This window comes from Pagrus major, chromosome 13, assembly GCF_040436345.1.
Source record: "Pagrus major chromosome 13, Pma_NU_1.0".
Taxonomy (NCBI): Eukaryota; Metazoa; Chordata; class Actinopteri; order Spariformes; family Sparidae; genus Pagrus; species Pagrus major.
In genome coordinates, this window is record NC_133227.1 from 21,776,060 (window position 1) to 21,785,960 (window position 9,901).

Sequence of the window (9,901 nt, forward strand, 5' to 3'; positions counted from 1 at the left end):
GAAATCCAAGGGAAAGCAGTTCAGAGAGTCTTTTTACACAGCTTCACCTCCTAACAGTCACATCATTCACTTGAAGAGCAAATAAAGACAGTGAACATTGAGGGTGGCAAGTTGAGGACTAAAAAAAAAGATTTCACATTAAAGGATAAGTTCACCCAAAAATGAAAATTCAGTCATTACCTACTCACCCCCATGCTGATCGAAAGTTGGGAAAAGTTTTGTAGTCCATAAAACATTCTCCTAAACAACAAGGTAGCAGGGGGCATGTTTTAAATTATTAAAAAAGAAACTGAAAATGAAAATGGCTCCATACACCTGGTCTGGTGCAATCCGAGTCTCTCGTAGCCCAAAGATCCCAAAATGTTTTTTTTTAAAAAAAAGGTTATTTACATAATTTTTAAAGCCAGAATCTTTACTGTAGCTTCTAAGCTAAAGGTGTCGATGTGCACTCCTGAGTTTGACCACACGTCAAGGGTATAAATGACGTATTTTTTAGGATCCTGGGGCTTCCGGAGACTTGGATTACTTCGGACAAGCTGTGTGGAGCTTTTACATTTTAAAATAAGTCTCCAGTTTAGGATAATTATTTGTCGGCTAGGAAACTTTGCCCAAACTTTCGATTGGCATGGGTTGGGACTGTTTGTTTTCTCCAGTGGTTTAGGAGAATACAGCAAGAATCTCCAAAAATGTTTCTTGCTTTTTCTATCTGCATTGGGGCCGGTAGATAATAATTTTCATTTTGGGGTGAACTGTTCCTTTAAGTCAGACAAAAAGATTTTTTTTTGCTTTAGTTTCATTAAGAATTTATTAAATAAATGATTAAATCCTGAACTTTGTTCCTTCATAAATTCATAAATGATAGAGAAAGAAGCAGGATACCACTGTGCTGATCCACAGCTACCGTTTCACTTCTTTTACAATCACTGTGAGTGTTAACAGGGTCAAATATCCGTCCCAGTAGAACAAATGTTGCCGTGTACCACAGACGTATTATTAAGTGATTTGTTTCCACTCCTGATTCGAGAGCCCCTGTGCTTTTCTGGAAGTCACAATTTCCCCCTGTCATCCTCGATTATGTAAACCCCATGTAGCCTGTGAGGTTTATCTCACAGCCTCTGTGTTTATCGAAAGCCGCCCTGCCTTCTTTTCACCCGGCTCCATCCACCCAGCTTCATCCATCCCTCGCTTTCGTCGACAAGGCAATTTCGCTGATTGACGACTGAGCTGCATTTAGTGATCCAGGGGGAAGGCATGCATGGGATTTGATGAAAAAAAAAGAAAAAAAAAGGTAATGCTCCATAATGGAGGCGGGTCAGCAGAGTTGGGGAATGTTCGGTCATTCCCCAATCTACACTAGATTCACGAACCACTTTACTCTGACCTGGTTTTGGGCATTAAAATGGACCTGTAATGGCTGAATCACATGGCCACTGTGCTGCAGAAATCCGTTGTTGTTATTGTTAAGCTCTTGCAGCAGCAGCTTGGGAAAATTGCCTGAATCCTATTTTGAGCGGTGGTCACCTGACAGCTTTGTGACAGCTGTATAATAATTTAGTAATTGTTGACTGACTCTCAATAGAAATTGCCTTAAATAATGAAGCTCTGTGCGCTTTATAAGTAGAATATACAGGTGCGTGGGGGAGGATTTGTGAGCACTATAGGAGCCGAGAACACAATTATTTAATCACGCACAGAGAAACATATATAAGCTTTAGAAGCAGCCTCTCATACCATCTGTAAATCCTGCATATAGATAATACCACAGACGCACACTATTGTCAGCACACTACATCCGAGTGCCGGCGCTTTGCTAAAACGACAAAAATAATAATAATGAAAAAACTGCTAGCAAGAGTTGGCGTGTCACTCATAATAAGCGCAATCTCAACACATTGATATGCACAGTCAATCTGACAGTAACTATCCCCACGGCATGCTGGGTGAGGCTTTTTTAAAAACCGTCGTACAACTTTTCTCAGTAGGTGTTCTCCACTAATGAACAAGACCAAGGTTGACATTTGAATTTCAAATCGCTGCGCCGCTTCAGGTGCACGTCTCTTAGCTTGTCTCCCAAATGCAAAGTTTGAAGTCATGGGGGTAAGCCCCTCGCTCTCATTGATCCTGACAGGCTTAATGAAGCGCAGACATGGCATCAAGTTGATCACAAAGATGTCTTGCGGTCGGGAGGATTAAAAGTGTCACACATACAGAGAGAATAGAGAAGTAAGTAGGGGATTCTGGTGATTGTTGCTATTTATTTAATAAAAAGAGAAAATGTAAGAGGTAAAGTTGTCAGTGCTCATGAATATGCTCTGTATTCTCCACCAGGTATCACCACGGTGCTCACAATGACTACCATTAACACCCACTTAAGAGAAACCCTCCCCAAAATCCCCTATGTCAAGGCCATAGACATGTACCTCATGGGCTGCTTCGTCTTCGTCTTCATGGCTCTGCTGGAGTACGCGCTGGTGAACTACATCTTCTTCGGACGGGGTCCTCAGCGTCAGAAAAAGGCAGCTGAGAAATCAGCGATTGCCAACAATGAGAAGATGAGGATGGATCCAAACAAGGTAAGAATAGATAAGCTTGCTTCTGCAGTGTATGGAACACATATGTTTATTGAAAGGACTGATTTCCCCCAATTTCAGTATATTTTTTTAAAAAAGCAAGCACACACTTTTGATGAGCTTCGATATTCTCACATTTCCGAGTGGAAGCAGTTTTCTTTGCTCTAGATTCCCAGAATCAAATATTTTCTTTACTTTGCAATGAAATGATAGCTTAATTATTCATTAAGCTGTCTAAGGAGCTCGGAATAATTAGTTGAAAAGAAAAGAAATGTCACCACTTCAAATGAAGGGTTGACCCAGTGTTTCCTGCCTTCACTGTGCCAAGGAAAGCCAGCCTAATAAGCTTGTACTATGCCTGTTTGGATGTGACATGTTGCCAGCTGAAACATAGGGAAAAGGAGGTCTCTGAGCCACTTGGCTCTTTGTCTTGAAAGAGGTGCGTTCACTTTCCCGTTCTGTGCTCCAAGCTCACATGAACCAAATGCTTACAAGCAGGGATGCCAAATTGCTGCACATGGATGTGCCGATATCAGCTGAGTACAGAAGATCTTCTTAAAATAATAATTGTTGTTCAAGAGAAATACAACAAAATTAAATTTGCAGTTATTTGTGAAACCAAGGACTTCATTATTTCATAAAATGTATATCGTTGCCAATCTCCGAATATATCAGATATCGTCTGACAATGATTTAGCCTCTCGGGGCAACTGCCCATACTTCGGGGTTTTCAATTTTGCCAGCAGACATCTGGATAACAAATAATAGATATCCAGGCCAAGATCAAATCATATTTCAAATCAATTTTATTTATATAGCCCAAAAACACAATCACATTGCCAAAGTGGGCCCATAAACTGTACAGTGAAACAAGTCAAGACTACCTGTTGTTTATAGCTTGATCAGCAACTTAAGATGTGAGAAAAGACACACCTACCCACCTCCTTTTCAGTTGCTCAAGTATCCATTTTGATTCTGTTTCCTTGCAGTGGCTGGTGGGTAATGTAGTGGGCAGAGATGACACACTGTATGCAAGAATGAAACAAAGGGATCTCGATGGCCATGACTCGATGTGGGAACCAATCTTTGTGGACGACGCAGCAATTGGACTTAGCGATCAAAAGAATAAGGTACCTGAAAACGCTACTTTTACAATGAGTTAAACTGCTACTGTACATTTACAGCCGAAAATACTTATTTTTTGGCCACTTGGGGGCAGCAGAGTAAGATGTAAACACGGCATCAACATATTATCATTATCAATATGTTAGCATTATAAAGTTGATATCGTGAATGATTATCAAACATTTGCCTGTTTACACACCCAGCAGACACGGAGTAGCATTAGCATTCATTTGGAGTTGTATTTGCCACCTGGTTAAACCAAAACAATGAGCTGAAAGATGCTAAAACACGATAGCTAGATACCATAGATGTCTGTGGGTTTGTTGGAACAAACCCTTTTGCATGTAATTACTTTTTCAAACAGAATTTTGGTACTTTGGTACTTCCATTTGTTATTTATTCGAGTGAAATGTGATTTATTAGGGAAAAAAAGTTGCATGATATTAATACACTGGAAAAACTTTTCCTTGGCCAGATGGACTCGCATGAAAACATTCTTTTGGGCACCTTGGACATCAAGAACGATATGGGCGTTTCGGAGCTGGCTCTTGGTCTAAATGACCCACGAAATACCATGCTGACATACGACAGCTCAACTCTACAGTACCGTAAAGCAGGACTGGCCAGGCACAACTTTGGCCGAAACACGCTGGAGTGCCACATGACTCAAAAGAAGAGCCGACTACGTAGGCGCGCTTCACAGCTAAAGATCAACATCCCAGACTTGACTGATGTAAACTCTATTGACAAATGGTCGAGGATGATCTTCCCAACCGTCTTTTCCTTCTTTAACGTTGTTTACTGGCTTTACTATGTCAATTAAAAAAAAAAAAAAAAAGGACATCAGTGAGGGCAAGAAGAAACAGCAAAATATGTTGCTCATTTCTTGTTTGTATCTGGTTTGTTTCATTTTTTATGTGATCTTGTAACACTGGACTGAATATCTACATTCAGGACTCGATCCATCATATCTTGGAATACCACATTTGCTGGCTAACACGTGAAAACCTTATAGAAGAGAGATTACAAACATATAAGGTGCCTGTTCCTGTGTAAATGTTTAAAATTTTACTTATTTTGTGAATTGTGTATATTGACATTTTTTTTAAATGTTTGTTTGCATATTTTTTTGTTTGTTTTTATCATGTTAGACTTACAGCATACATAATTTATTGCCAAAAATAGAATATATTATACAGAAATTGACAAAATGGCATATTAAAAATGACAATTTACTTTCACTGAGACAACTGAGTGCTGAAGCAAGTTTGGGTAACCAGGGTTTTTGTATGAATAATTATGTTGAAGATACAAAACTTATCGTTGTGTAGAAGTAATTTCATACCAATAGCATAAGGGCCTGAAGTTCACAATTTCAAATTGTCTTAATTTCTGAGTATTTTCTCATTTTAGTAGCTATTTTAATAAAGTGGCATTAGATAATGTCAACGAAGATCATTCCAAACTTCTGGGTTTTAACTCAGATTGCACTCAAGAATCGTGTTGTAGGTCACAAATAGCATAATGTAAAGAAAGCATACAGCTAATGCAGTTAATTTGGATTGTCAATATTATGTTCTGTCCACAGCGTCAAACTGTTCAAAGAGAGTAAAGAACAAAAAGAACAGGGGAAGGAGAGAAGAAGCAGTTCAGTCTGTAACTGTTTGTAAATATCACCTGTGTAGCAATTATTATATGGACAATACGACCAACTAAATTCCCTTTTCAGCTCTCTATTCGCACATTTTGGGATACATATTTTTAAAAAAATGTTCACAGATGCTGAAAGGGCACTTTATTAGCTATAATAATTATTTCATGGTTCAAGAGGAACATATATGGCAAAGCTTCAAGGATTCCATTGGTCCATGAAAAGGCCAGAAAAGCACAAAAATCATCAAATATCAGCATTTGCAACCATTATTTTAATATATTTTTGTTATAAAGATTATTTTTGTTTTTGTCACCAATGAGTTTTTATATTGTGTGTGCCTCCCGAACCAGATTATTTTAGGTTTGAAACCTCTTAGTTACACATTGTTTCCAGATTGAAAAGGACATAGCCGTAAACCCAAAATGAACTTATTACAGATAATTATTTAATATTACTAATGATGCTGTGCTTTTGACTGTATGTACACAAGGTAGATTTTATAAAAGACTTTGCACACAAGTTCTTAAAAAGCCATAGAGGCTGTAACGTAGTTCTTCTAAAACCTGGTGCTTATGGGGGCTCTCTTAGGAAGAACTTTATTAATACGACTAAAGTCAAACTATGTTTCAGTTTCAGTTACAGTTCAAATGTAAAGATATAACTAGGGCTGTAATACACAAGAGTGTTATATCCCGTTCCCAATGACTTCGCCACACTGTCCGTATGAATGAACACTAGTGTTATGGCCTCTGTTTCTCTGCACACACACACACAATACCAAATCATTCATCAAAGTATGAAACTAATTCAAGCTGAGGAAGCCAACAATGAAGCTGATACAGAAAAGGAAGTGAAGGTATCTCCAAATATCTTTCAGGAATTCCACGAAAATGAGAACAAGTAACTGGAGCATTAGCTCCTTTGTCTCACGTGCTTCTTTAAAGTTCACCTAAGGATCATTTCTCCTGGTACACCATTCATTTTGATTGTGGAGGTGTGAGTGAACACCTTAAACAATGATATTTTAGCGGTTCACTTAAAATGTAGCCACATACAGTCATTTCTCACTGCATGCTGTGTACAGTAGTATCTCCTTGATATTCAGTTTGTTATCGTTTCATTTCATTTCTGCTTTTTGTGTCCTTAATTCACCTCACAAATGAGCGTAGATACCATACTTCTGTGGTTAATTTATAACAAGTGTGTCTGATTATTACAAATATTGATGATGATATTAATGATATTTACATTTTTCTATGAAGCATTTAAGTAACAGTTACGGCTGTTGAAGAATGACACAATGATGCATTCTACACAAACACTGCCCAACAGCTGAAATGTAGACTTTTGGCTAAATATTGTGCATAGACGTACGATAAAGTCCAGTTCAGCTTGAACCTCGGACTTTCACCTCACTGGTGTTTACATGTTACTCATGGAAATGAATCATTTTCACATTGTGTTGATCTAAATATTGAGAACATAGTGAGTAAATTATTATGTTTTGTTTGGGGTCTTTTTGATAGTCCTGGTGATTATATCAACAAATTTCTCTTCTTCGTTGTTTTTAATATACCTATGGAAGACGATTCGGCACACTGAAAAAGAAAAAAAAGAAAAAAAAGGAAGAGTTTTGACTTTTTTCTCAGAATTCTGACTTTAAACTAAAAAATTCAGTAATTTCTTTTTTTTTCATACTGGCTCTAATCCTCTTCCATATACATCTGTATCTCAGACAAATTTATTTTATAAGTGTAAAAAAAAAAATCATTATTGGCGTTGTAAATTTTTCTATAGATGATTATGAGTGAGTTGAACTCAAATTTGGGACCATTTTACCCAAAACATATCTAAGTATGTATATATCAGATATCAGTATATTATTAATCAGAAATTGGAACATGTTATTCCTGTAAATAAATACCTATGAGCTTTTAACAGCGAGGACAAAAGGACATTTTCAAGATCATTTATACTGTAATGTTAAGAGAATGCAAAGGCTGATGTGAATCGATGTAAATAGTTATTTTACAGTGTCACTTGATCACTTTTTGTTTCTTTTTGCTCTGTTTGTCAAAGCACATTTCTTTGGTTTTGCCAAAATGTAACATGTATACATGAATGTAGTTGATATTCTTTTGCAGCATGTATTTGCTGTAATGTGTCAGCAAAATTATAACAATTTCTTGTACCAATGATCAGCTAGATATAATGAACACCACTTTTTCAAATACACACACACACACACACACACACACACAAACACAAAGGGTCAAATGATAACGAGGCTAATGTGGCCTTTGTATCAGCCCGTAAGTCAACCATCTCAGGTCAGCACAACTCACACTGCTAACAACACAACCACCACAGACTACAACGTCAAACCCAAGAATTGTACTTAAGGAAAAGTACCTTAGTGAGCTTGTTTAAGATTCTTTTTTCTCTGTTATCTGTTTGCTTTCTCTGTTTAACACAATTCCTATAACAGTTTTACATTTTTCACCCTTTTTACAGCATCGGCAGAATCTAAACACCTAAATATGTTAAAAGTCATTAAGGTACTAAATCCACCTCAGTCATAGACAATTCTCAACCGACCCAATAAAACTAATTTTTCTTATCTCCACAATGATACTGTATGTAGTATGATATGGTGTATTTGAGTGTGAGAGTGTGTAGTGGATGTATGTCAGCCAGACAGCAATGTGTTTCCAAAGCACACCGACAACTGGCAAGAAAGGTCTGCTTCATGAGTTCTACACTTTGAATATGTGTTTGTACTTCACAACGCTTTTTTCTTTCATATATTTTTATACTTCTATACTCCTGTGTAAAAAAAGAAAAAAAAAAGAAAAAGAGAAGCTGCAAACACTGTTTTTTGGCAAAACCTTGTAAATCCAATTTTGGCAATTTTCACATTTATACTATACAGAACGAGTACATTGTCCTCTAGGGGTTGTGAAAACTAAATGACATGTATGCTTACAAAATCCTTTCATGATCCCTTATATAAAGTTTAAAAAAAAGTCAAAAAAAAAAAATGGTCGGACAAAGTTTGAAAATTGCTTTTTTGTTTGTTTGTTTTTTTTGTTCCTGGAAAGTTAAGGTTTTTGGAAAATGCAAGGTTTTCATCAGGACAGTAGAGTCTTCTCTGGAGAGCAAGGACAGAGTGACATCCTAAAAGCCTAAATGACACATCTTGGTGACAGTGTATGTTTGCACACACTCACAGAAGAAGCCTTAGCCTCCCGCTGCTCTGGAATTCACTCCAAGGAGCATCAATCCTTCTTACCCTCTCGACACCCTCCACCTTGAAAAATCCTTGTATGTGCCACTCACGAGAACATTCCCAGAAACCAAGAGCTGTACCCTTTCTCAAAGATAAGCCCTGTAAAAGTCAGTGTCTGTCTTTACTATGAAAAACCTATGAATACATTGTCAATAAATATTGTATACAGTTCTAAATCTGAGTGTTTATTTTCACACTAAATTAAATGAGACCGAGCAAAATTGTATTTGTGGATTGACGGGACCAATCGTGCTAAATTTTTTAGTTTGTTTGGGCATGTTAGAACATTTATATTCAACATTTGTTGCTTTTTGTACATTAGAATTTTTATGTTTAAATATCCAAATGATGCACTATCTTTGCATGCACTTTTCAAGAAACATGATTGTGAACATCAGATCGAGCCAGGCTCTAAATTCATTTTGAACCTGTGTCTACAAAATGACCTTAAAATCAACAGAAAAGTTCATTTTATTGACATATTAGAGTCAATGGCTTCTACCTACGGAATTTAGGATATCTCTTTATATCACTCCATAAATAAAATATTCTGTCAACAGGCATAACAAATCAATTTTCAACGTGTTTTAATATATAAAATGTTATAATTGCCTATATGTGCTTGGGGCATTTCCCTCCCAGGCAATTAGGGTGTGATGACGCCCTTAACTTAAGACGGCTGGGGAATGGCACACTGTGGTCATTCTCATTCTGATTCTGTCCATGACACACTGCAGACCTCCTCCAAATAGATCATCAGCCAGAAACTCTCTCGCTCCATTTGCCCCTGTTGAGATTTCTTAGCTTCCCTTGTTCTTTCTGGTCGAGGGAAGTTGTGAGCGGTCTACAACCAAGTTCAGTGTGCAAGAACATTGCTTGCCTTTCAGCAGTCAGGATTCTTTTGTTGTTTGTCTTAACTGAACCCCTTGAATAAGTCTCGGCTGACAGAAAGGTATTTATTTGTACAACTAGTACGAACACTGAAACTCAAATCGCTGCTGAGTAACTGAGAATTAATTCTTCCTCCTTTTCACACAAATCCACTATTTTAGGAGGAGGTTAGGGGTTTGTCTAAATTGAATCCAGTAAATAAGTATGCTACTGAGTTTTTTAGTTTGATGAAAAGGAAAAACTTTTGTAATTTAATACCAGACCACCTTCTACGCTCAGTTCTTCCATAAGTTGTACTCTAAGTGATTTGTGGATTTAATACCGAAGGCCGAAGTTTCAAACAACTTTATTTCAAAGCTCAGTAGGTGCAAG

The 9,901-nt window shown here is 37.2% G+C and overlaps 1 protein-coding gene across 3 annotated transcripts in view; it reads left to right on the forward strand.

Annotated features, from left to right (window-relative positions):
* Positions 1-4,518, forward strand: part of LOC141007170 (gamma-aminobutyric acid receptor subunit beta-2) — a 66,155-nt gene extending 61,637 nt beyond the window's left edge. The window contains exons 8-10 of one of the 3 annotated variants that reach the window (XM_073479521.1): positions 2,329-2,573; positions 3,560-3,700; positions 4,129-4,518. In XM_073479521.1, coding sequence (XP_073335622.1) covers positions 2,329-2,573; positions 3,560-3,700; positions 4,129-4,518 — 776 coding nt within the window. The remainder of the gene's footprint in view (positions 1-2,328; positions 2,574-3,559; positions 3,701-4,128) is intronic. The other 2 variants (XM_073479522.1, XM_073479523.1) reach the window with 2 other exon arrangements.
* The last annotated feature ends 5,383 nt before the right edge of the window (positions 4,519-9,901 follow it).